This window comes from Mesoplodon bidens (genome assembly GCF_964165515.1).
Source record: "Mesoplodon bidens genome assembly, chromosome: 14".
Classification (NCBI taxonomy): Eukaryota; Metazoa; Chordata; class Mammalia; order Artiodactyla; family Ziphiidae; genus Mesoplodon; species Mesoplodon bidens.
The window spans coordinates 88,880,755-88,908,607 of record NC_138170.1 but is presented as its reverse complement, the minus strand read 5'-3'; the positions used below and the strand labels follow the sequence as shown (position 1 = coordinate 88,908,607).

At 43.6% G+C, this 27,853-nt stretch overlaps 1 protein-coding gene and 1 long non-coding RNA gene across 2 annotated transcripts in view; one reads left to right on the top strand and one right to left on the bottom strand.

Moving 5' to 3' along the window:
- LOC308627996 overlaps positions 1 to 16,710 on the top strand; it is a 48,464-nt gene extending 31,754 nt beyond the window's left edge. The window contains exon 3 of the long non-coding RNA XR_014017486.1: positions 16,626 to 16,710. This is a non-coding gene — a long non-coding RNA (uncharacterized lncRNA). The remainder of the gene's footprint in view (positions 1 to 16,625) is intronic.
- Positions 16,711 to 17,414: 704 nt separating this feature from the next.
- FAM110C (family with sequence similarity 110 member C) lies at positions 17,415 to 24,330 on the bottom strand. The gene is made up of 2 exons (XM_081254570.1): positions 21,310 to 24,330; positions 17,415 to 17,551 (listed from the first exon to the last, which is right to left on the bottom strand). The coding sequence occupies exon 1, from the start codon at positions 22,302 to 22,304 to the stop codon at positions 21,339 to 21,341; it is 966 nt and encodes a 321-aa protein (XP_081110696.1). The 5' UTR covers positions 22,305 to 24,330; the 3' UTR covers positions 17,415 to 17,551; positions 21,310 to 21,338.
- Between the last annotated feature and the right edge of the window lie 3,523 nt (positions 24,331 to 27,853).

Below are 27,853 nucleotides of genomic sequence, written 5' to 3'. Positions count from 1 at the left end.
GTTCAACATTATTGCCTTTGCAATCTCAGCCTCAGAGTGTCCCTCCATCAAATATCTTCACAGTAGTGCTTGCAAGTTCCAGCTTAGAAGAGGAGACATCCAAGTGCAATATGCGTTGACCAGTGAGGGGGATCAAGAAGACACCAGGGATGGAAACCAAAAATCAGCTAAAGAGCCTGGATGCCACAAGAGAGAGGGACTGTTTCTTGGCAATTTTAATGAGGATACAGTATATCCAGGCAGTTTATCAAGTAGGACTTGGATTTAACCTAGGCTCGTTCTAATTGTGTCTGGTTTTCCATGAACATCTCTCATCAGGGAACCCAAGCTTATTCCTTGAGGATGAGAACACCTTTGTATAAATATACATATCTGCCTCTGATTTCAGTAAATCATTAATTTTTTTAGGCTTTCCTATTCTTCAAATTCAGATTTTAACTTTAACTGTCAACTGAGGAGTACCAGGGGGGTAAAAGGCCTGTCAATGAGAGTTTACCTCTTCTGGCTGATAATCAATTCAGGGAAATGAACTGGAGAGCCCACAGGTCTGAGAAAAATAAAATACACTATTCTCATTTACGTAGAAGTACACTTCAGAAAGAAAAGGAAGAGAATAAACTATAATGACAAAGCAATACTACTGATGCATATTGGCCCAGTTACAAAGGGGATAAATGGCTCACAAAAGTAGTTAATCCCTTTTGCTTTTAATAAAAGGAATAGACAGAAATCTGGGTGTGTACAATGCTGATTAATCATTTTCCAAATACTTTATGGGGCAGGTCTTGTTCTGAGTTGTCCTAACATTAAATAAAGATCTCAGCCTTGGGAAATATTGTTTTTGAGCTCTTAAATTGTAATAACCCATGCTTCTAAGTGAGGTTCAAGTCCTAGCAATGAAGCCCTAGGCTGGTACAATTTTCCTAGATGCTTTCACTGGGGAATCTTAAGAAGTACACAGTGTGGGTACTCTGGATACAAACAACACACTTGAAAAGTGCCAAGATATGTCAAATAGACCTCAGCGAGTGAGAAGAGATGAAACTGAATGAGAATTAGAAATTGGAAGCTCATGGGAGGACACACTAGGAATTTTTTGAGTAACTTCTAGAAGATCACACTGAAGTCTAATTGTTGGGCATTTTCCTTTCTGCATTTCAAAGGAGTGAAGAGGACTCCCCATAACTTTTGCTAAGAGATATAAAATAACACAAAGAATTGGCATTCCTAGGTGGAACAAATCCAGTAATATTTCTAAGTGATGATTTTTTTAAAAAACAGAACTAGCAACGACTCTAAAGGGAATGATTTAGTTTCTTTCCTCACAACTTAGATTTATACTTGCATTTTATAAACTTTTGTCTTTAAATCCTGCTGTGAACACAGAAGTGAAGACAGAGCTATAGAGCTTCAGATAAGCATACAATGGACATGATAGAGGGATGTCTTGAAGGACAATGAAGAGGAGAGGACTTGAAACCCTGTGAACAGAAACCAAGAAGGGCAACAGTGTAATGGAGCTTTACGATACCAGGCAGTTGCAAACGTGGGGTCACACCTAATGAAGCTACTCTTGGATTCATTAACCAGCTCTTTCTGACTGGTATGTTCACTAACCAACTATGCTAATATTTAATATTAGGTATAAAAAAAAGTAGGCAAACTTGCACCACACTACTCCAGGTATAACAAGGAGAATTTACAGAGTCATAGATGAACTCTCCAAATCAGAGAAACATTCACCCGTAAACGGTTGTGTTGTATAATTGTGAGTAATGTAAATACCTAAAACGTGGTGCTCTGAGAAGCCGGCAGGAATGTCTTTTGGTGCAAGAAAGATTCTCCAACCATCCTCCATGTCCTTTGATTTAGGTGGTTCTCTTTTCTTTGTATGATGAAATCAAGGATCTAAAATTGTCTGAAAAACTAAAGATGCACAGTTTGTCTCATGAAGAATGGCTGGCTTTACAGCAATTGTTGTTTACAGATTATAAAACTGTTGAACAGAGAAAACAGTCAGCCTCTGCCTACAGGTTTTGTCCACGTGGGATGCATACCTTACCAAGTGTGTGGTCTTCCAGCAAGCCAGTGAAGCCCCATAATGGAAGGTGATGTTGAAATCTTGTGACTAATTAGTAACAATATCTTTGAACCGTTTTTATGATCAAGTGTTCTACTTTGCTGTAAATAGAAAAATGTTCTCTGATCAGAAATGAAGAGACGTCAGAGTAGGAAGTAGAGTATGAAGTGTTGGATTTTAGATTGTAAACTCTCATGCAATATTATGTATTTTAAGATATTTATTTCTAGAAACTCTGAATATAAGAAAGGAACTATTATCAGAACTGGAATAACAAAACAAACAAAAAACCAGATCACACCCAAAAATTTTGGTTGCAGAGAGTTTATGGAGTATGAGGACTGGAAGCTTCAGTTTGGCAGCATCCGGAAAATCAGTCCATTTCTTCCAAGTCTATCTGAAAACAGGTCAATTATTTCCACTCTAGCTATGCCACAGGGGAGCAGCATTTTAAATGAGATGGCAGTGTATGTGAAGACCCTTGTAAATATGCTCTGCAGATGTGAAGAATAATCTAGGCTTAAAATAATGTGGCGTAGGCTTTCCTTCCACTAAGGGTAAAAAGCTATTTGTGTGTATGACACCCAACCTGCTATGTGCATGTGTGACCAGTCAGAGCAGACAAGAGAACAAACATGTCAAAATGGAACAAACATATGCACACACACACTGCACTCAACATATAAAAGGTTTTATGCAAAAGGATGAATTTGAAAATTTAATCGGGTCTCTCACTGCATTGGATAAGGTAATTAGTGGAGAATCTCATGAGAAAGCTATAGGGGTTTTTAACAGAAAGCTCTAGGAAAACCCAGCGGCCAAGACACAAAGCAGAGATGCCTCAGATAAGTTCTTTTTTTTTTTCATTTCACGTAGAGTTTACTACAGATTTAGATCAGGAGAAGTTATAGCCACCGTCATAACAAGACTTTTTTTTCTTTTTTTTTATTACTTTCTGCTTTATAACAAAGTGAATCAGTCATGCATATACATCTGTTCCCCCATCCCTTCCCTCTTGCGTCTCCCTCCCTCCCACCCTCCCTATCCCACCCCTCCAGGCGGTCACAAAGCACCGAGCTGATCTCCCTGTGCTCTGCGGCTGCTTCCCACTATCTATCTACCTTACGTTTGGTAGTGTATATATGTCCATGCCTCTCTTTCGCTTTGTCACAGCTTACCCTTCCCCCTCCCCATATCCTCAAGTCCATTCTCAAGTAGGTCTGTGTCTTTATTCCCGTTTTACCCCTAGGTTCTTCATGACATTTTTTTTTAAATTCCATATATATGTGTTAGCATACGGTATTTGTCTTTCTCTTTCTGACTTACTTCAGTCTGTGTGACAGACTCTAGGTCTATCCACCTCATTACAAATAGCTCAGTTTCGTTTCTTTTTATGGCTAAGTAATATTCCATTGTATATATGTGCCACATCTTCTTTATCCATTCATCTGACGATGGACACTTAGGTTGTTTCCATCTCTGGGCTATTGTGAATAGAGCTGCAATGAACATTTTGGTACATGTCTCTTTTTGAATTATGGTTTTCTCAGGGTATATGCCTAGTAGTGGGATTGCTGGGTCATATGGTAATTCTATTTTTAGTTTTTTAAGGAACCTCCATACTGTTCTCCATAGTGGCTGTACCAATTCACATTCCCACCAGCAGTGCAAGAGTGTTCCCTTTTCTCCACACCCTCTCCAGCATTTATTGTTTCTAGATTTCTTGATGATGGCCATTCTGACTGGTGTGAGATGATATCTCATTGTAATTTTGATTTGCATTTCTCTAATGATTAATGATGTTGAGCATTCTTTCATGTGTTTGTTGGCAGTCTGTATATCTTCTTTGGAGAAATGCCTATTTAAGTCTTCTGCCCATTTTTGGATTGGGTTGCGTTTTTGCTATTGAGCTGCATGAGCTGCTTATAAATTTTGGAGATTAATCCTTTGTCAGTTGCTTCATTGGCAAATATTTTCTCCCATTCTGAGGGTTGTCTTTTGGTCTTGTTTATGGTTTCCTTTGCTGTGCAAAAGCTTTGAAGTTTCATTAGGTCCCATTTGTTTATCTTTGTTTTTATTTCCATTTCTCTAGGAGGTGGGTCCAAAAAGATCTTGCTGTGATTTATGTCATAGAGTGTTCTGCCTATGTTTTCCTCTAAGAGTTTGATAGTTTCTGGCCTTACATTTAGGTCTTTAATCCATTTTGAGCTTATTTTTGTGTATGGTGTTAGGGAATTATCTAATCTCATACTTTTACATGTCCCCGTCCAGTTTTCCCAGCACCACTTATTGAAGAGGCTGTCCTTTCTCCACTGTACATTCCTGCCTCCTTTATCAAAGATAAGGTGACCATATGTGCATGGGTTTATCTCTGGGCTTTCTATCCTGTTCCATTTATCTATCTTTCTGTTTTTGTGCCAGTACCACACTGTCTTGATTACTGTAGCTTTGTAGTATAGTCTGAAGTCAGGGAGCCTGATTCCTCCAGCTCTGTTTTTCGTTCTCAAGATTGCTTTGGCTATTCGGGGTCTTTTGTTTTTCCAAACAAATTTTTAAATTTTTTGTTCTAGTTCTGTGAAAAATGCCAGTGGTAGTTTGATAGGGATTGCATTGAATCTGTAGATTGCTTTGGGTCGTAGAGTCATTTTCACAATATTGATTCTTCCAATCCAGGAGCATGGTATATCTCTCCATCTATTTGTATCATCTTTAATTTCTTTCATCAGTGTCTTATAATTTTCTGCATACAGGTCTTTTGTCTCCTTGGGTAGGTTTATTCCTAGATATTTTATTCTTTTTGTTGCAATGGTAAATGGGAGTGTTTTCTTGATTTCACTTTCAGATTTTTCATCATTAGTGTACAGGAATGCCAGAGATTTCTGTGCATTAATTTTGTATCCTGCTACTTTACCAAATTCATTGCTTAGCTCTAGTAGTTTTCTGGTAGCATCTTTAGGATTCTCTATGGATAGTATCATGTCATCTGCAAACAGTGACAGCTTTACTTCTTCTTTTCCAATTTGGATTCCTTTTATTTCCTTTTCTTCTCTGATTGCTGTGGCTAAAACTTCCAAAACTAAGTTGACTAAGAGTGGTGAGAGTGGGCAACCTTGTCTTGTTCCTGATCTTAGTGGAAATGGTTTCAGTTTTTCACCATTGAGGATGACGTTGGCTGTGGGTTTGTCATATATGGCCTTTATTATGTTGAGGAAAGTTCCCTCTATGCCTACTTTCTGGAGGGTTTTTATCATATATGGGTGTTGAATTTTGTCGAAAGCTTTCTCTGCATCTATTGAGATGATCATATGTTTTTTCTCCTTCAATTTGTTAATATGGTGTATCACATTGATTGATTTGCGTATATTGAAGAATCCTTGCATTCCTGGAATAAACCCCACTTGATCATGGTGTATGATCCTTTTAATGTGCTGTTGGATTCTGTTTGCTAGTATTTTGTTGAGGATTTTTGCATCTATGTTCATCAGTGATATTGGCCTGTAGTTTTCTTTCTTTGTGACATCCTTGCCTGGTTTTGGTATCAAGGTGATGGTGGCCTCGTAGAATGAGTTTGGGAGTGCTCCTCCCTCTGCTATATTTTGGAAGAGTTTGAGGAGGATAGGTGTTAGCTCTTCTCTAAATGTTTGATAGAATTCGCCTGTGAAGCCATCTGGTCCTGGGCTTTTGTTTGATGGAAGATTTTTAATCACAGTTTCAATTTCAGTGCTTGTGATTGGTCTATTCATATTTTCTATTTCTTCCTGATTCAGTCTTGGCAGGTTGTGCATTTCTAAGATTTGTCCCTTTCTTCCAGGTTGTCCATTTTATGGGCATAGAGTTTCTTGTAGTAATGTTTCATGATCTTTTGTATTTCTGCAGTGTCAGCTGTTACTTCTTTTTCATTTCTAATTCTATTGATTTGAGTCTTCTCCCTTTTTTTCTTGATGAGTCTGGCTAATGGTTTATCAATTTTGTTTATCTTCTCAAAGAACCAGCTTTTAGTTTTATTGATCTTTGCTATCATTTCCTTCATTTCTTTTTCATTTATTTCTGATCTGATCTTTATGATTTCTTTCCTTCTGCTAACTTTGGGATGTTTTTGTTCTTCTTTCTCTAATTGCTTTAGGTGCAAGGTTAGGTTGTTTATTCGAGATGCTTCCTGTTTCTTAACGTGGGATTGTATTGCTATAAACTTCCCTCTTAGAACTGCTTTTGCTGCATCCCATAGGCTTTGGGTCGTCGTGTCTCCATTGTCATTTGTTTCTAGGTATTTTTTAATTTCCTCTTTGATTTCTTCAGTGATCACTTCGTTATTAAGTAGTGTATTGTTTAGCCTCCATGTGTTTGTATTTTTTACAGCTCTTTTCCTGTAATTGATATCTAGTCTCATAGCATTGTGGTCGGATAAGATACTTGATACAATTTCATTTTTCTTAAATTTACCAAGGCTTGATTTGTGACCCAAGATATGATCTATCCTGGAGAATGTTCCATGAGCACTTGAGAAAAATGTGTATTCTGTTGTTTTTGGATGGAATGTCCCATAAATATCAATTAAGTCCATCTTGTTTAATGTATCATTTAAAGCTTGTGTTTCCTTATTTATTTTCATTTTGGATGATCTGTCCATTGGTGAAAGTGGGGTGTTAAAGTCCCCTACTATGAGTGTGTTACTGTCAATTTCCCCTTTTATGGCTGTTAGTATTTGCCTTATGTATTGAGGTGCTCCTATGTTGGGTGCATAAATATTTACAATTGTTATATCTTCTTCTTGGATCGATCCCTTGATCATTATGTAGTGTCCTTCTTTGTCTCTTCTAATAGTCTTTATTTTAAAGTCTATTTTGTCTGATATAAGAATTGCTACTCCAGCTTTCTTTTGGTTTCCATTTCCATGGAATATCTCTTTCCATCCCCTTACTTTCAATCTGTATGTGTCTCTAGGTCTGAAGTGGGTCTCTTGTAGACAGCATATATATGGGTCTTGTTTTTGTATCCATGCAGCCAATCTGTGTCTTTTGGTGGGAGCATTTAGTCCATTTACATTTAAGGTAATTATTGATATGTATGCTCCTATTCCCATTTCCTTAATTGTTTTGGGTTTGTTACTGTAGGTATTTTCCTTCTGTTGTGTTTCTTGCCTAGAGAAGTTCCTTTAGCATTTGTTGTAAAGCTGGTTTGGTGGTGCTGAACTCTCTCAGCTTTTGCTTGTCTGTAAAGATTTTAATTTCTCCATCAAATCTGAATGAGATCCTTGCTGGGTAGAGTAGTCTTAGTTGCAGGTTTTTCTCCCTCATCACTTTAATTATGTCCTGCCACTCCCTTCTGGCTTATAGAGTTTCTGCTGAGAGATCAGCTGTTAACCTTATGGGGATTCCCTTGTGTGTTATTTGTTGTTTTTCCCTTGCTGCTTTTAATATGATTTCTTTGTGTTTAATTTTTGACAGTTTGATTAATATGTGTCTTGGCATGTTTCTCCTTGGATTTATCCTGTATGGTACTCTCTGTGCTTCCTGGACTTGATTAACTATTTCCTTTCCTATATTAGGGAAGTTTTCAACTATTATCTCTTCAAATATTTTCTCAGTCCCTTTCTTTTTCTCTTCTTCTTCTGGAACCCCTATAATTTGAATGTTGGTGCGTTTAATGTTGTCCCAGAGGTCTCTGAGACTGTCCTCAATTCTTTTCATTCTTTTTTCTTTATTCTGCTCTGTAGTAGTTATTTCCACTATTTTATCTTCCACGTCACTTATCCGTTCTTCTGCCTCAGTTATTCTGCTATTGATCCCATCTAGAGTATCTTTCATTTCATTTATTGTGTTTTTAATTGATGCTTGATTCATCTTTAGTTCTTCTAGGTCCTTGTTAACTGTTTCTTGCATTTTGTCTCTTCTATTTCCAAGATTTTGGATCTTGGAAATAGAATCTTGGATCATCTTTACTATCATTATTCTGAATTCTTTTTCAGGTAGACTGCCTCTTTCCTCTTCATTTGTTAGGTCTGGTGGGTTTTTATCTTGCTCCTTCTCCTGCTGTGTGTTCTTCTGTCTTCTCATTTTGCTTATCTTACTGTGTTTGGGGTCTCCTTTTGCAGGCTGCAGGTTCGTAGTTCCCATTGTTTTTGGTGTCTGTCCCCAGTGGCTAAGGTTGGTTCAGTGGGTTGTGTAGGCTTCCTGGTGGAGGGGACTAGTGCCTGTGTTCTGGTGGATGAGGCTGGATCTTGTCTTTCTGGTGGACAGGTCCACGTCTGGTGGTGTATTTTGGGCTGTCTCTGGACTTTTTATGATTTTAGGCAGCCACTCTGCTAATGGGTGGTGTTGTGTTCCTGTCTTGCTAGTTGTTTGGCATAGGGTGTCCAGCACTGTAGCTTGCTGGTCGTTGAGTGAAGCTGGGTGCTGGTGTTGAGATGGAGATCTCTGGAAGATTTTCGCCGTTTGATATTATGTGGAGCTGGGAGGTCTCTTGTGGACCAGTGTCCCGAAGTTGGCTCTCCCACCTCAGAGGCACAGCACTGACTCCTGGCTCCTCAATTTGGGATCATTCGTTGTCTATTCATGTATTCCACAGATGCAGGGTACATCAAGTTGATTGTGGATCTTTAATCCGCTGCTTCTGAGGCTGCTGGGAGAGATTTCCCTTTCTCTTCTTTGTTCTCACAGCTCCCGTGTCTCAGCTTTGGATTTGGCCCCACCTCTCCGTGTAGGTCGCTGGAGGGCGTCTGTTCTTCGCTCAGACAGGACAGGGTTAAAGGAGCAGCCGGTTCGGGGACTCTGGCTCACTCAGGCCGTGGGGCAGGGAGGGGGCACGGAGTGCGGGTGGAGCCTGCAGCGGCAGAGGCCGGCGTGACGTTGCACCAGCTCGAGGCACGCCGTGCGTTCTCCCAGGGAGGCCTTCCCTGGATCCCAGCACCCCGGCAGTGACGGGCTGCACAGGCTCCGCGGAATGGGGGCGTGGACAGTGACCTGCGCTCGCACACAGGCCTCGCGGCGGCGGCAGCAGCCCCAGCGTCCCACACCCGTCTCTGGGGTCCGCGCTTTCAGCCGCGGCTCACACCCGTCTCTGGAGCTCCTCCAAGCAGCGCTCATTAATCCCCTCTCCTCGCGCGCCAGGAAACAAAGAGGGAAGAAAAAGTCTCTTGCCTCTTCAGCAGCTCCACACTTTTTCCCGGACTCCCTCCCGGCTAGCTGTGGCGCATTAGCCCCTTCAGGCTGTGTTCACGCCGCCAACCCCAGTCCTCTCCCTGCGGTCCGACTGAAGCCCGAGCCTCAGCTCCCAGCGCCGCCCGCCCCGGCGGGCGAGCAGACAAGTCTCTCGGGCTGGTGAGTGCCTGCTGGCACTGATCCTCTGTGCGGGAATCTCTCCGCTTTGCCCTACCCAGGTACGTGGGGAGTTTCTTGCCTTTTGGGAGGTCTGAGGTCTTCTGCCAGCGTACAGTAGGTGTTCTGTAGGAGTTGTTCCACGTGTAGCTGTATTTCTGGTGTATCTGTGGGGAGGAAGGTGATCTCCGCATCTTACTCTTCCGCCATCTTCCCCGGAAGTCCTCAGATAAGTTCTTGAATGATTCACTTAACCATTTAGTGAGGCTAATAGATTCTCTGTAACTCCTCCACAACTGCAGGCCAATTATATCATTAAATGGAGGTGTCAGTAACTTGACTCTTTCCTCCTCTGCAAAACAGAAGCAGTAGCAATACTTGCCCCGACTACCTCAAAAATGTTTGCGAAGATCAAATAAGAAAATAAATATCAAGAGAGCCTAGTAAACTGAAAACTTCTAGATAAGTTCAAAGTAGCTGTGCTTTGCCATTAATATTCCTTCATAGCTTCCAGATATTTCACTAAGTGATCAGAAAAATCCCACAATACTTTTTCAGAATTTCCTAGTGCAGTTTTGGTGCTTTCTCTAGACCAGAAAAATGTGTTTGCTTTCTTTCTTGTTCTCTGTTTTGAAATTCTAGCCCACTCTTTCTTTACTAAACCATGGTGGTGAGAGAACTTTATACACCCACTGGACCTATCACCACTGATTCCCCTTCTGCTGGAAGTAGGTTCTACACAGGGAAATGGCTAGCTAAACACAGAGCCGATTAGCAAATCCCACGTTCCAGAGCTGTGAAACCCGAAGAACTCCAGAAAAGAAAAAAAAAAAAAACAATGGTACCAAGTGATGGCAGCTTGAATATATAAACTGGTTCATAAATATTTAGACAAATTATTGAGTGATGATAAATACATATTGAATCATTAGGGGACTAATATGAGAATAATAATAACTATTCAGTGTCCCCTCTGCATAAGTGCCTTTAAAAACATTCTTCACTCTCTAAACTGCCCATTTACCTTTTAATAAAAAGGAAACTGAGAGATGGTTTACTGCTCTCCAAGTTGCTCCAGAGGCACTTGCCTTCTACAAGCCTCTGTTTCAATGAGCTCCCACTCTACTGTCTGGACAGCGCTCACGTTCGCTCTTTCAGAGCTCAGAGTTTAATCTCTCCTGCAAATGCATTTTTATTAGAAAGTGTTCCTTGGAAAAGGCCCTGTAGCTCTCTGACAGGGTTCCTGACATGGACCACTGCGGGTTTACTACGCTGACCACATAAGTACATCCTGTGACCAGGGTTAGTATTGGGTGAGCAATCCTGAGGATGCTGGCAGAGTGGGTGCAACGACTTCCTGTGCCTTCAAGTCTGAGTTCACTCAGCCCAGAGGCAACAGGAAAAGGTGACTCAGGCTTCCTTCTGCCTCTACCTGCATGGGGAAAATGTTGACTGTTGGCTGTGGGCCGTGGCTTTAAAATGCACTCGAGACTTAGTGCATATCTTGCTCTTCTCTTTTACTATTGCTGATAAAACTTCACAAACCAAAAGACGTGCCGAAGTTCCCAGGACTCCAAAGTGGCTTTAAAGGAGTTCGTCCTCCTCCTTTTACAACTGTGGCCATTTCTCATTTACCTAAAAGTTGCTGGGTAGCCCCTGCAATAATCATGGTTCTGCCAGACTTTGCTGAGACGATCCAGAAGGCCTTGAGCTTCTTATCTGGCATTGGAATTCTGTGATGTACATGAGGTGGATGCACTCTGGATTCGCAACACTCGTTCGTGGTGCTTGTGATGCAGCAGGTGGGCCGTCACCCAGTTTGGCATTTTGCCTCACTGTCCCAAGCTCTTCTGGCACAGCTTGCTTGCTCCCCCTCTGATTTTCTCTTTCTTTTAGACTCTGTTTCTAAGGCACATGCCATCCCATGTAAAATGACCAACATACCCTACACCATGAGAGCCTGTCCCGTAGTGTGGACATGTGCACGCTGCCCTGAGCCGTCTCAGCGTGTGAGACGTTGGGGCAGTGTCGCCACCCTCACCGGAGCCGCTCAGCAGACAGAAATGGGGGCAGTCAGGTAATGCGTGAGTGGCTGCTTGGATCAGAATCCTGCTTAGGTTTTGATCTGTTGAATCACTCTGCGCCCTTGAGAAGTTATGAAATTCTCCAAGCATTCTGGCTCTCATTTACTTCTTAAAAGAGAGAATACGGCTGCTTTTGGAACCAGGCAGATTTAGGTTCATACTCGTACTTCTCCAGCATATTAGTTCTCTGACCCGAGCAGCTACTAAATCTCTCCACACCTCAGCTACCTCACAGGTGAAAATGGTGATCCTGATAGATTGGTGTGAGGCTAAGGTGGAATAACCAAGGTGAGCGCTTCGTCCTGCTCCTGGTGCAGGTGCCCAGGAAGTGCAGGCTCCCTCCTGGGCTGTGCTGACCAGCTTCTTCCAGGGAGCTGGGCGCTCCCAGGAACAGGGCTAACACCAGAGAAGCATCTAACCCTTCTTTATCTTCACCACATGACCTTCCCCACCAGACAGGAAACACTCTACCTAAGCCGCCCTAACTTAAGGCAAGAGTGAAAATGCCAAACCCTTAATGCCACGAACTTCGAGTTCTCATGTGCTCATGGTAGTTTGGGCATTGATTTCCTCAGAGTGGGAATTAAAGTGAAATTGAGAACTTGGCATGGAGATGTGTATTAATCAAGGTGCCCTCTTAGGCTGTCCCATCTTCCCAGCTGGCTGGATACTGAAGATTCTCCGAGGACACCAGAAAGTTCCCGCCAAACAGGGACAGCTGGTTGCCCTGCTCAGGTTCAGCAACCAGGGCAGGGCTGGGAAGGAGCCTGGACAGACGCAGGGGCGTCCACCTGCTGGAGGCTGGGGCGGTGGTACACAAATCCTAACATCCCTTCCAGCTTTGAGGGTCCGTGGTCCCGGGTCCCTGCCCACCTCAGCAGATGCTGCACGGACATTCTCTCTGGTGCCTGACTGACACCTGCAAGGAAGCAGCCTGAGAGCTCTCTACTGGCACTTCGGATGCACCCCTTTCCAGACTGCGGGTGCTGCAGTCCTGACTGCCAAGCAGAGGAGGCCCGGCCCGCACCCAGCTGTTTACCTCCAAGGGCGTGTCTTCGACACAGCCTCAGAGGCCACCAGAGAAAACACGGCCCCTTCGTGAGAGCGGGCCTGCTCCGACCTCTGGCAGTCACCGCTTCTTTGCTATCTTGACTTTTTATTCTACTTGAAAAGAGGACTTCCTCTAAGAGCCAGGAGAGCCACACAGCCCTTTACCAACACCGTTCTGACTGGATACAGACCAAGCCCCGAGGCCCCATTTGTAATGCGTTCTGCTTTTTATTCAACTTAGACTTCACATGAATTTGAAGCATGAAGGGCCTCCAGGGATTAAAATAAACCATTCGTAACTTGCATGTTTTATTTCCCAGTAGCTTGACTCTTTTTATATGATTTGGACGTTGGGTTCCATCTATGGTTCAGACACATTGGCCAATAAATAAAAACTATCAAACGAAGGGTCGTATTGAAATCCGTGAGTCTGGCTCATGGCGCGGCTCACTTCTGTCTGCTCGACTTTACTCCGCTTTATCCCCTCCCCCACCTTCCATCTGCGTGTTTCCCACGTCTGTCATCTAACTGCCGGCCTATCTACCCTTTACTGAGTATCTGACCTTCCTCCTAGAACACACGCCACTCATGGCAGGGCGCCCGGGGAGCCCCAGTGCCTACTGTGGTGCCTGGCTCCTCAATACATGAACGTGGGTGAAAATGCTTCCTGTCATCAGTGGGTTGTCCTTGATTATAGCCGCTACTGCTCAGGACCATGAGTGTTTCAACAGCAGGGTATGCATTTAGTGGATACCGTAATTTCCATTCTGGCACTTGTAGTTAAGAGTCCTACTTAAGCTCAAAATTGAGTATCCCACAGGCTATATACTAAAGCCAAGATTCCAGTCTTTCCATATCTGTTGCTGTGGCTCAGGTTCTCACTTTCTAAAGACATCAATATTCTGTTTTGACTGAAGGATGAATAGTTATCAATGGTTTAATACATTCTCCCCTTCAGAAAGCATTTCAATTTTAATGACAATTTTCAAGGAGATAACACAAAGATGACAATTGTAGGATTGGGGTCATTGTAGCAGAGAAAATGAGGCAAATATTACTGGATAGGAGCACATTGCCTGGTGTTTCTGTATTTTCTCCCCAGGAACTGTTCCTTCCTACTTCCACAACCAGAGTTATAAGCTCCTGGTTGAGAATTCAGTTTCCTTCTTGCTTGGTATTTCCAACCTGGAACATTTAACTATTATATAAATTAATTTATCTCATCACAGAAAATGCAAGCAAAGTTGAAACATCTAACACCACTGTGCATCACTTCATTGCTTCTGTCTTACTGAGTTTTCAAAAAGGGAAACAGAAAGGTGAGAACTCATGTTTACCTGAAGGAAGACAATGACAGCTGCTGTTGGATTCTGTGATGGAAGCCACAGAGCACAATGTCTGGACAGTTTCTGAACAGTTACAATCAGAGAGTTTCTACAGTCCCTGGGGGCTTGTCCATGGCCTTCGTGGAAATACAGGGTAAACTATTCTCCTCAAGAAGCCTGTCTTTAGATGCTTGTGTGGATTTGTGCATAAGCAGTGGCTGATGTGGCAGGACTGAAAAAGAAGCTGGCTTGGCTCAGCCGGATCAGCAATTTAGAGACTGGACTTCCCCACTGGCTCAGGCCTACCTCTCCAGTACCAGCAGATACAGAGAGCAAACCTGCTGTACGTAGAGTCCGCCTTCATGAAGGAGTTAACTAACGGGAAAGGTTACAAACTATACTCTCATTTTTATCTTTGGACCCAGTTTACAATGATAATATTAATAAACCATGAAGAAAAGAAATTTAAACAAAAGACTGATGAAACAAAGAAAACCAACGTGCTAAATATTCAAACTATTTTTATTGCATTCCATCTCCAGGGAGAACTGGAGACTTCAGACACCACGCAGCTCTCCTGGGTCAAGTTTTAGAATGCGCTCCTCATTTCTACTGATAATCTGCTGAGATGATATTAAGAAAAAAGGGAGAAAGCCAAAGATTTGAGTAATTATAATAAGCACACTCTTGCTTCAGTTTTTTCACATTGTACAAATTCATAAAGTAATACTAAAAATGATAAAAAAATACTTTATTTCTTTGATACAGAATATACAGTATTGCACTCATGTCGCAAGTAGTGTGCAGAAAAAATGAACTCTATTCAGAAACAGCCATAACAATTGTCTGGGCCTGATATTTTATGGAATCACCAACTACAGCACTGCACCTTTAACCCACTGAAAAGGGCAACGTTTGATAAAGCCTTCTTTGTATCCAGTGTCAGTGACCAGCGGTTTAGAAACTATATGCATCAGTATATAGTGAGGAAACTTTCCAGCTACATAAATACCTTTCACTCTGAGGCACTGCTGACCTGTACCCATGTATTAATGAAATAGATACTATCAAGATATTTTCCATGCTGTGTCAATATTTTTTTCTCTCCATTGTGCTTAATCATATTACCTGAGAAGCTATTCTTTTGTGAACAAAAGAAACTATTTTGTAGCAATAGTGAAAAGCAATTACAAGCTTTTTCATTCAGATTGAGCTACAAAGTTTGATTTTCTCAAAGTCACTCAGCAAATTGGGGTAATTCAGTTAGGAAAGGACCTCTGGCCTCCAACCACACACTCAGGCCCGGAGCTTAGGCATGAATCTGAACGGACAAGAGGGAGCCTTAACCCATCCTGCTGGGGTCTGGGGATACCCTGTTCCTGACAGCTCCTTCCAGGAGTCGCCTCCACTGAAGTGCAAATGCTTCTCAAAAATCTTGGTGCTTTTAAATGGTAACCAATTTGTTTTTCTCTTTTTCATCTATTACATGGATGGTAGAGTCCGCACCATTTTGATCTCAGATAAATCTGAGCTAGGTTTCGGTTCATCCTATTCTGACAATAGAAAGGCACATAAGAATTTTACTTAAAGCATTCACATATAAAATTAATGGAATGTGTAAACAAGGGAACTGCATATATGAAAAGGTCCTTTAAAGAAAACTCCTCTCAGGCTTCCCTGGTGGCGCAGCGGTTGAGAGTCCGCCTGCCGATGCAGGGGACACGGGTTCGTGCCCCGTTCTGGGAGGTTCCCACGTGCCGCGGAGCGGCTGGGCCCGTGAGCCATGGCCGCTGAGCCTGCGCATCCGGAGCCTGTGCTCCGCAACGGGAGAGGCCACGGCAAGTGAGAGGCCCGCGTACCGCAAAAAAAAAAAAAAAAAAAAAAAAAGAAAACTCCTTTCATCTTTGACATTATCTTCTAAGTGTAATCCAGTGAACAGCAAAACAGCAGCATTTAAAAAAAAACAAAAGGGAAACATTTCTTAGAGCAGGGAATCTTTGTCTTTCTAGAGACTACATTGACAGAGGTACATCCATCAGCCAACAGAGCCTCCCCAAACGCGCATCTGTGTTTTACTTAAGAACAAATCCCTAGAGTACGGAGCACTTTATAGAGTAGTGAACCCGCTGCTTACGGTCAAATTTTGAAATTCAATTAAACAACATACAAAAAGATAACCAAGGAGAGAATGATTTAAAATTATCCTGATAAAAACAAAAACCATACGAAGTGTAGGAAAACTATTTGAAGACCAATAACTATGTAAAAATAAATATTTAAGTAACTCAAGGACCTATTCTCACAGTAAAAGTTACAAAAATAGAATACAATATTAAACAAATACATGAATATATCAAAATTGGTTTATAAAATATTTTACCATGGAGAAACCTATTTCTCTCTCCTCCCAATTCTTCTAATAATTTTATTCTTGAAGGGACATATTTTGACAAAACATTGTAAGCTTTGACCAGGTGACAAATTTTCTTTGGGCTGTCACCATCGATAGAAAATTCCTCTCAAAGGTTTCTGAATCTGAAATCTACTCTGAGTGCCATGAGCTGGTTCAGATTTAGGGTCACAGTAACTGCTTACCGACACCCAGAGGCTAACCCTTGTCTCAAACACACCCTTTTCAGAGAAGGGTGAAGTGTTGCCAAGTTTGGAATGACTGCCTGATAGGTGGGTGTGTGAATTAGACCAGAGAGCAGGGCACGTCACATGTCGTGAGTCCATGTTCTGTCTAAACCGAGGCTTTTTATCCTTTTGGAAGCTGGGAACAAGAGAACCATGGAGGCCCATTCTAAATGGTGCTGCAGAAGAGGACCACCGCTGTTGATCTGAAGGAAGGAAGCTCCAATATTCTTCTGCCAGCTCTCAAGGAACTGTCCAGGTACAATAAAAGGTTTCCTAGCAGTATTTCAGCTCTTTATCTTTTAATGGTACCTGTGCATGGCTACAACCCAACAGGAGTGGTGTTCACAGAATGGCCTTGCAGCTCTCAAGTGGTTTTAAAAGTGCTTTCTGATTCATTTCATAAGATGATCAGTTGCAGTTTGGGAATTCACTGTAGTTTACAGTGCAGTGGTGCTTAGAAATTGAGGTCCACGCGTGAGTATGCACACGGGGGCATGTGTTTGCTCTTTGTCAGCCATAGTATTTGTGTAGAATATAACTTCTTATGATCACAGAACTTTGATTTAAATGGTGCCAATCCATCCAATATGATTGAAGAAGTAAATACCGTGGCATTCGTGTTTGCTTTTCATGCTCTTTGCCTTTTATTCTTTTTAAAATTAATTTAGATATCATTAAAATGTATCATTGTGCCTTTTTATCAGCAAGCCACTCAAAAAGATGCCCTTGAAAATATTTCCAAGCAGCTTTTCCCTCTTCTGCTGCTCTCTGGAAGCGAGGATAGGTCCACCTAACACAAGAAAATATCTTCCAGAGCTACAGCTGTGTCATAACAGTTATAACTCAGCTCATTTCCAAGTTCTGTGTTCCCATCTTCTCCATAGCACTTCAAACCTTCTGAAATTGCTTAGGCTTCTTCAACGGTGTGCTTTATTCCTGGGAAAACAGCAATCATATGGACACCTGGGTACACAGGACAAAACCTGGCCGTGAGGATGGCCCTGGGGTCCCAATCATCCAGACGTACTTCAAGGAGTCCCCACTGTCGGGAAGGCTTGCTTCCTGAGGAATAAGGAAAAAGCTGTCAATCAACACCAGTCTAGGCGAAAGTTATAAAGCCAAGCATTGAACTACAAAGTCTGGTCCCTGCAGTTTTTGGTTTTGTGATATTTTCTGCATTTTAAACATCTCCTTTGCACATTTTAAATTTTGAAAAGAAATCAGTAGCAAAAGCAGCTATCATCTGGTTTCTCTGCATCCATCTCCCTGCAGGCCTTTTTCTAAGGCAGTAAAGAAAAATTTATTTGAATGTTGATTGGTAAGGCCAGTGCCCACTAGCACAGAGCTGGACAACAAAACAGAACACAAAGCAAGCAGTACAAATAAATTTTTAGAGGCAAACAGGTTCTTCGCTTTCAAACACAAATCTCTCTGAAAGGCCCAGGGGCTGGCCTGAAGACAGAGTAGGTAGCCTTATTACAGCTCAAGCCACTCGTTTACCTAAAATGCACTCTTAGTTGGTGACTACAGAGCTTCCCATCTAGTCAAAAAAGAAAGAAGCAGAAAGTCAGGAGTGCCCCAGTTTGTTTGCACTATCTCCCCATGGCATCTTTGCAGATGGTGAGACAGTTCTACCCCCTAGCTTTCAGTTGCCCCACATCTATCAAAGAGAAATGTGAAGAGAGCTGGCAATGTCTGAGATTTTTGCCTTAAAACCGAACAGTGTTTATCCCTAATTAATTCAAAGGACAAGTTACCATTCTTTTATAACAATATTAAAATCAGTAACATATATCTGTGCAAAAGATAGAGCAGTTTTCAGGAATTATACACTGGGAAACAGAATACCAAAATTATCCACGTGTAACTATCTATCACTAATGGGTCCCAGTGGGACTGCATGCAGATTCTACAAGTCATTCTCCAGCTCTGATATTCTCAGTTTTGGAAAGCAAATATTTTTACTCCATGGGGTAATAAATTTGTGAGCCTTTTATTTAATTCTGGATGGGCTACTTTTATTTTACTTTATAATATCTCTACCTAGCAAGGAGACAAAAACCTCCATAAAAAAATGTTTTCTTTTTTCACTTAGAAAGCATATATTTGTTCATCTCAAATTTTCTGAATTTTCCATGAAATCTTAAAATGAATCCGTACGGACTCCAACACACATGTCCTGATAAACTAGAGAAAAATTACACCTTGTAGTCTTGCTTCCACAGCTTCCAGAAGTTATGGAATTAATCTCGGGCAAGTAATCCTGTGAGAAAAGGTCAGCTGCATTTTGTTCAAGCTGCCAGAAGACCCTCACCAATGAAGGCGAAGGGTCTAAGCTCTCTCCTGGCTCTTCTTCAGAGGGGACTTCGTGTCTGTGAATGGCAAGTTGAGGGGCCGTGATCATGGGCAGACATCATCCCAGTCCCAGTGAGCTGGAGAAAGGACATGCATTACTTCCTCACAATTCTCCGAGCAGCCAGCCCTTAGGTGTCCTGGGTGGAAGCTCAAATAACCTGCGCTGTTTTGGGTCTAGGAGAGTAAATTTGTAGAGAAAATCTTTACAGTGCTGGTGATTGCCAATGACATACAGCAAATTGGGCAGGTTCCGTGTCAATTCCATCTCCCTTCTCTGAGCAGTAATATGAAACAGCTCAGGATACAGGTGACACCGTCCCCCACTTGAACAAACAGAGTTACATAGAGGGAGGGAGAGGGTGAGTGAGTGAACCTCTGTTCTCCTGCAGAGGCTCACCCTGGGCAGTTTCCTAAACCTGTGTCACTTTCCCTCTTGCCTCAACTACTTCTCTGTCTTAAAAGTGAAAGTTCTTACAGGCTAACCAACCTTCTTAAATCTTTCACAGACTCAGACCTAAAAGGAAAGGTTATTTGGAAAGTTACTTCATGGACTGAATCCTAAACTCCCTCTCAGGCTTTCACACTGGAGCACTGCGGGTGAGCGTGGGGCTGGGTTTCAATGGATCAGAGGAGAGTGCTTTTATATTTTTGGTATCAGGTTTTATTTTGGTGTGTTTGTGCACCATTATGTTACTTCAGCACTATTTGCACCACCAATTTTACCTATACTCTTTGCATAAAATACAGTGCACTCTGGCCACCTGGAAGGAGCTTATTTATAAGTTTACTTTTTACATACTACAATAGACGACAGTTTTTTTTGTTTTCCTTTTCTGGGTTACAATCGTGCAACACAGGCATACAGATTACTGACTATATGGAATCATAAAGCGTAGAGGTTGGAAAGCATCTGCTATCTGCCTTCGTTTTATGGACAATGGGAGCCTAAGCTAGAAGTGCGGGAGTGGTTGCTACCAGAAGCACTCCCCACTCCTCACTGAGAGCTCCATCCTACACAACATCCCTCTGGGACACGCGGGCCCCTGCAGCTTCCTTCCTCCACATCAGGGTGTTCATGGCCAACCCTAACCCTGGCCAGCATTCACTCATCTCGGTTCCCAAGACAACCGGTGAAAAGTACAAGTTAATGTGTGCTTTTAGTTTAAATTCTGACTGCCTATATACATTCCTTGGGGATTCAGCCTAGTGGAAATGCAATAATCCTCAATGAACTACAAGGGAGCACTTAAGTCATGACCCTTCTGAGTTCAAGAGAAACAATGAACTCCTCTGTTTTTGCGAATTGTCACAGCCATACCAAGACCATGGCCACTAGGGGAAGTTAGGCTTTTTCCAGGCCTCAGACACAGGTGAGCTGTGTGCATCATGTCTGTGGCAGACTTCTCACCATGATGAAGACTGGTACTGTGTGTTCAATTAGTCATCTCAACGGCAGAAAAATTACTGCCACCACGTGAATTTCACAAACACCTGTAGCAAGTTGTCAGTGCAGGGTCAGAGAAAACAAGATGTTGTAATGTTTAAAATCTTGGCTCCCAAAGAGAACCCTGAAAAAGTACCTTCCCTCCTCTCTTCACCACCCCCGGCAGTGCCCTCTCCACAGAGGTGACAGTGAGGATAAGCACTCCTTAGTTCCTCAGGGAAAAAGAACTTCTTGCGATCAACCCTGAACTACTGATGTCCAAGGGGAAGAAATTTACCTCCCAAATTATCATCAGAGGCAAATAAAATACAGAATACTGCCAAGTAGAACTCTAAGATGCTAGTTATGATCTCGTCCAGCTCCCAGTTCAACAAACTGAAGCTCCTCCTTGTCAACTAAGCTGCTGCAGCGGCTCACCGCACGAAGGTCTCAAAACAATTTGAACAAAATTTAGCCAAATACAGATCTCTGAGCTAAATTAATGTCAAACTGCTGACAAGATCCTGTAGAGAAGTTCTCCTCCCTCCCACTTGGGTAAAGGCCTCCAGGAAGTGCAGAGCCTTCCTTTCTGCTGGAGGGGAGATGGCAGCCCCACCCCAGGGCCACAGGCTGACCGGTCAACTCACATCAAAGCTCTGGATGCCCACAGTAACTGGGGCTCTCAGGCTATGTTCAAAACAGGATAACTGCTGAGGTGTAAAACCACTTCCTGAGCATTTATAATCCCAATTTCTCCACTTTTCACAATAATAGACCAACTGGGATGGTGTTAGTGTGCACAATTACCTTTCCAGGCAGCCAGAAACCGCACACTCAAAAGAACTGGTGCAGGCCCTGCGGGGACCTGGCCTGGCGGCCCTTCTGCTCTTCAGCAGAGGCCACTCTGACGCAGGAGCCTCTGCGTCTCTATCGCTAGGGTCCCTCGCTACTTGAGAAGGCTGGATCTGCCTGGCTCGGTCACTCCCCAAGCCCTCACGGGCACGCCACACACACACCCCTCCCGGCCTCTCTAGACGCAAACCTCGGTCCGGGTCTCCCGGGGCGCAGCGGTCACGCCGGGCCCTGCAGCCCCTGGCCGGGGGTCTCCTTGGCCTTCTTACAGGTGTACAGCCACTTGATGATGCGGGCGTTCCTCTCGACCACCGAGGTGGTGCTGGGCACCTGCTCCGTAAGCTCTCCCTCCTGCAGCCCCTCGTCGCCACCGCTGTGCCGGGAGAAGCCACTGTCGGAGGTGGCGACGCTCACGCTGCGGACCTTGAGGGCGACGAGGTCCGACCCGGCGGAGAAGTTCTCCCGCCCGAGCGCCTCCACCACCTCGGGCTCCAGGCCGCAGTACTGGAAGAAGGTGTCACATTCGGCCAAGGACGCGGAGTAGCGCGAGCTGAGGTCGGACTGCGAGCGCTGCAGTCCCCTGTGCCTCGCCCCGAGCAGCTCCGGACCCCGGGGCGCAGCCGGAACTCTGGAGGGCGCCCTGACCGGCGGGGCGGGGACCGGGGGCGCGGAGGGCCCTGGCACCGCGGGAGCCGCGACTGGGCCGGGCTCGGTCGGGGCGGCCTCCTGGGCCCCGGCCCCGCCCTCCTCTCCCATCCGGGACGTGCCGGGGGACCCCGGCGTCTTGTCCTTGCCCGGCCCCGGTAAGAGCTTCTTCACCAGGCCTCCCCTGGGGCTGTCGGCTCCCGACCCTCGGACGAACTCGCATTTCTGTCGGTAGATAACCAGCGAGTCCGGCCTCAGCGGCTTCCGCGCTATGGCCCTGCGCGCCACCGGACCGGGGACGCGCGCCTGGGGCCGAGAGTCGCCCGCCTGCCCTTCGCTCGCCCCGGGGCTGCTGCCCTCGCCAGCCGGGCCTGGGCCGGCTCCCGGCGGGCCCCGCACGTACTTGGAGCGGTCGGCTGCCAGCCTTTCCACCGCGCTCCTGCGCGTCGGCCCCGCCGCGTCCCGGGCCCGGGGGGCCCCGGAGTCCCGGGACAGGAGGAGCTCGCTCGGGGGCGCGTCCAGGGCTGGCAGGGCGCGCATCCTCGGAGCTCAACAAACTGCGGAAACGCGCTACGGCCGCGGCGCCCGTCAGGCCGCCAGCCAATTCCGAAGTCCGCGAGGGGTGGGGAGCGGCTCCCCCGTTCCCGCCGGCCAGTCGGGAGCCTGGGCGAACCCGAGTCCGCGCGGATTGGCTAGTTGCCTCGGTCCCCGCCCCTCCGGCTCCTCCCCGCCTGTTCCCGCCCCCGCCCCTCACCGCGCGCCCGGTTCCCGGGTCCACGCCCACGCCCACGCCCACGCCCACGCTAGCTCCGGGCAGCCAGTAGCCGGTAGGACTGCGGGCGGACCTTCCCCCGGGGGGCCGCGCGCGGAGCCCGGCGCTCCGGAGCTGGGAGGGCCAGTCTGCGCCACAGGGCAGAGGAACGGGGAGGGACCGAGTTGGTTCAGACCCATGTATCCACCGCCTCCTCCCAGCCTCGGAGTGCCTCGGGTCCCCGTTGGACGCTGGCATTTCCGGACTGGGGGAGGGCAGAGCGGCTCACGGGCTCCCCACCCCCGCCCCCGGCAGGTGTCTCGTGTCCTTTGAATCCTTAAAGTGACCTCAGCGTGTTTGGAAACTTCTGACTCTTTAATTTCCTAAATCTCTACCTGAGCACTACTCTTAACTGTCAGAAAGAAAAGTCTATAAAAGGAAAGGAAACGCGTCGCAGGACAGGTCAGTCTATGTGTTAGGTAGAAAGAACCCAGGAACGGGGTAGGGACCTGGACTGCGTCCAGACTCCGTCAGGCGGCCTACGGGGGGCCTAACCAGACCGGAGCACCTGGTGCCGGGACTCGCCGGAGAGCAGTGTTGTCGGAGGCGAGGCTCAGTGGATTTGGAAAAAAACCTGAACAAATTCCCAGAATGACTCCTGTTTTTACCGTAATCAGTGCGGCGGGGAAACCACGGGCTCACCGGGGTAGTGGATCAGCCTAGGAATGCTAAAAGTCTAAGGCGAAACATTTCCAAAATTCCATTCTTTCAAAAGTTGGACAAAGGACTAAAAATATCTGCCAGATGAGTGAAATGTCCACGTTATCTCATGTTAAGGCGGACACAAAGACAGGCTGACCTTTCAAAGTTGTGTTTGAGTGCGCCTGGTGCAGGGCAACACAGCAGCCGGTGGGCTGCAGACAGGAAGGTGCCTTAGGTCTGGGTCTGAGTATGTTTCCAGAAATGCCAGTGGGCACCAAGAGGGGGCTTGTGGTGAGTCAGCAGGAGCAGCAGCTGAATGATTTCCAACAGGTTTGGCAAACTGGCGCCTACTGACCACCAACCGCCCAGGATCGCAGCAGGTGCCAAATGCGTCTTTGCACCTTGAGTTTCCGTGAGGTCAAATCCTGTCGTCAGTGACAGAAGCACAAGAAACCAGGTCTCCTGAGAATCGGACTACCCAGTTAGTGTGACCAGAAAATGCCACACTGATGCGAAAAGATGACTGTGGTCCTGAGGGTGAGAGAGAGATGGAGCCGGTGCCAGCTCCTGGGTTGGACACACTGTTTCCCACAATAGGATACTACTGGTGGAGGGGGACCATGTGGGAGCCCAAAGTCCAGCCTTTTCTCTGCTCAGGCGGCCTGGTCTATTGTCAGTCAGAGAAAGTCAGTCTTCTTAATTGCTTAGCCCAACGTGGCTCCTTTTCCTCCTTTGCACTTCAAATGCAATTGCAGCAGGTCAGAGAGGGAGAACTCCTAAGCATAGGATATCCAGAATTTGTCTGAGCCTGGGTCCACCATTTATTAGCTATGTTCTTGGACAGATAACAAACCTCTCAGGGTCTTTGTTTTGTTATTTGTAAAAATCCTCATTTTTATAGCTTAGAACATTCATTGCTTTGTAGTGAGCACTAAATGAATGTTAAAGAAAGACCTAGGCTTAGGTCTCTGCTCTAGCTTCTGGAGAGGCTGTCAGGTTGGGCTTCTCAATAACTCTGGTTGCTCCTCTGTAAACTAGAGCTCCTTACATCCACCTGTTAGGGCATTTGTTAATGAGATTATGCATATAAAGGGCTTAGCACTATGTCTGGTACAGATCAAATTTTCAATAAATAAATGTTTTGATTATGATGGTTATGACTAGTGGTTTATCACATTTTAAATAATGTTCGTGAATTCACATATGAGTACTGAACATAATAAAAACTACTGTAAAGTATTTAAGATTTATTGCTATTAAAGCTAATTATATTTATATCCATAATTTTCTATCCATTAAGCAGATAACTAACTGGAGTAATAAGATACTGACAAGAAAATTTTCTAAATAAATTGATATCATTGCTCAACTGGTAGCTTAGACTTTGAGCCTAATTTCCTCTTCGGCATCATCTCAAAAGACTTGGTCAGAGCAGGAAATAATGCTTACAGACCCAATGATCCAGGAACTCTATTCCAAGGAATATATCCTAAGGAACTAAAAAGAGATGTGTGCACAGAATGAGGATATTCGTTGCAGACAAACAGTTGAAATCAACCTACATTCAACAACAGGAAGAAAGGTAATGTATGACATACTTGTGGGATGGAGTATTGCACAACCATTTACAGTCATGTTTGCACAGGATATTTTATGGAATGGGAAATGATCATGATGTATGTGAAATTTTAAAAATAGGACAAATATAGTGGCAGTCTTGAATAAATTTCTAGAAACATAAAACCTCCCAAGACTAAATCATGAAGAAACAGAAAATCCAAATAGACCTATAACTAGTAGGAGATTGAATCAGTAATCAAATGTCTCCCATCAAAGAAAAGCCTTGAACCTGATTATTCACTGACCAAACTTTTAAAGAAGAACTAATACCAATCCGTCTTAACCTTTTCCCAAAAAGTGAAGAGTAGGGAACACTTCCTAACTCATTCTATAAGGCCTGCATTACCCTGATACCAAAGCTAGACAGAGACAACACAAGAAATCTAGAGATCCTTATCTCTTATCAACAATGATGCAAAAATGCTTAACAAAATACTAGCAAGCATAATTCACCAGCATATTGAAAGGATTATCCACCATAACCAAGTGGGATTTATTCCTGGAATGTAAAGGTGGTTCAACATATGAAAATCAATCAATGTAATATGCCATATCAACAGAATGAAGAGAAAAAAAACACACATGGTCATCTCAATTGATGCAGAAAAGACACTTGACAAAATGCAGCATCCTTTCATGATAAAAACACTCAACAAACTAGGAATAGAAGGAAATGACTTCAACATAATAAAAGTCATATGTGAAAAAACTAGAATGAACATTATGCTCAGTGGTGAGAGACTGAAAGCTTTTTCTCTAAGATTAGAAACAAGGCAAGGATGTGTGCTTTCACCACTTCTATTCAATGTAGAACTGAAACTTCAAGCCAGAGTAATTTGGCAAGAAAAATACACAAAAGCCATACAAATTGGAAAGAAAGAGGTAAATTTTCCTCTGTTTGCAGATGATATGATATTATATGTAGTAAACTCTGAAGATTCTGGAAAAAAAAAACTATTACAATGAAAAAAATTCAGTAAAGTAGGAGGATACAGGTCAACACAGAAAAATCAATGGCATTTCTATACGCTAACAATGATCAATCTAAAACAAAACTTACAAAACAATTGCATTCACTATAGTGTCCCAAAAAAAAGAGTAAAATACTTAGGAATTAACTTAAACAAGGAGGTAAAAGACTTGTATGAAAACTACAAAACGCCACTGAAAGAAATGAAAGAAGACATAAATAAATTGAAATACATCCCATGTTAATGGTTTGCAAGACTTAATCTTGTTAAAAAGCCAGTACTACCCAAAACGATCTACAGATTGAATGTGATCCCTATGAAAATCCCCATGACACTTTTGCAGAAATAGAAAAAAAACTGTCCTAAAATTCATATAAAATCTCAAGGAACCCCAAATAGCAAAAGCAAACTTGAAAAAGAAGAACAAAACTGGAGGACTTACACTCCCGATTTAATAACTTACTACCAAGCTAAATCAAAAGAGTGTGGCATTGGCATAAAGACAGGTATAAAGACCAATGGAATAGAATAGAGAGTCTGAAAATAAGCCCTCACATATATGGTCAAATGAATTTTTACAAGGGTGCCAAGACCAGTCAATAGGGAAGGGACAGTCTTTGCAACAAATGGTGCTGGGAAAACGATATCCACATGCAACAGGATGAAGTTGGACTTTTACCGAACGCCAATATACAAAAATTAACTCAAATTGGATCGAGAACCTAAATATAAGCCTTAACACAATACAAATCTTAGAAGAAGATATAGGACAAAACTTTATGACATTGGATTTGGCAATGTTTTCTTGGGTACGACACCAAAGGCACAGGAAACAACAACAACAAAAATAGATTGCACTTCATGAAAATGTTTGAAAATGTGTGCATCAAAGACAGTTATCCACAGAGTAAAATGGCAACCCATAGAATGGGAGAAAATATTTGCTAATCATGTATCTGATACAGGATTAATAGTCAGAATACGTAGAGAACTCCCAAAACTCAACAACACAAAAACAAAAACCCAATTCAAAAGTGGACAAAGGATTCAGACATTTCTCCAAAAAATGATTATACAAATGGCCAATAAGCACATGAAGAAATGTTCAACATCAGTAATCATTAGGAAAATGTAAATCAAAAGTGCAAAGAAATACCACCTCACACCCATTAGGATAGCTACAAGGAAGGAAGGAAAGAAGGAAGGAAGGAAGTCCAGAAAACAAGTGCAGGTAAAGATCTGGAGAAATTGGGACTCTTATGCTCTCTTGGTGGGAATGTAGAATGATGAAACTGCTGTGGGAAACAGCATGGCCTTCATCAAAAACTTAAAAATAGAATTACTCTGTGTTCCAACAATTCCACTTCTGGTTATATATCCAAAAGAACTGAAAGCAAGATCTGGAAGAGTATTTGTACACCATGTTCATAGTAGCATTATTCACAATAGCTAAAATGTTGAAGCAACCCAAGTGTCCATCAACAGATGAATGAATATGCAAAAAAGGTATATACATGCAAGAGAATATCATTCAGCCTTAAAAATGAAGAAAATTTTGCAATACACTGCAACGCGTGTGAAGCTTGAGGACATTATGCCAAGTGAAATAAGCCCGTCACAAAAAGACAACTACAGTGTGACTCCACTTACATGAGGTACCTAGAGTAGTCAAAATTATAGAGACAGAAAGTATAATGGTGGTTGCCATGGGCTAGGGGAGAGGATTCTGGGGAGTTATTGTTTAATGGTAGGGCTTCAGTTTTACGAGATGGAAAGAGTTATGGAGATGGATGGTGGTGATGGTTGCACAACAAAGTGAATGCATTTAAAACCACTGAACTGAACACTTAAAATGGTTAAGATGGTAATTGTCATGTTATACACATAACAATAAATATTTTACCACAATAAAAAAGTGGAAAAAAGCAAGAACTGTGGTACAATCATATTATGGAACATCACTCAGCAATAGAAAGGAATGAACTGATACACCCAACTTGGATGAATCTATAGTGAATTATGTTGAAGAAAAGCCCATCCCAAAA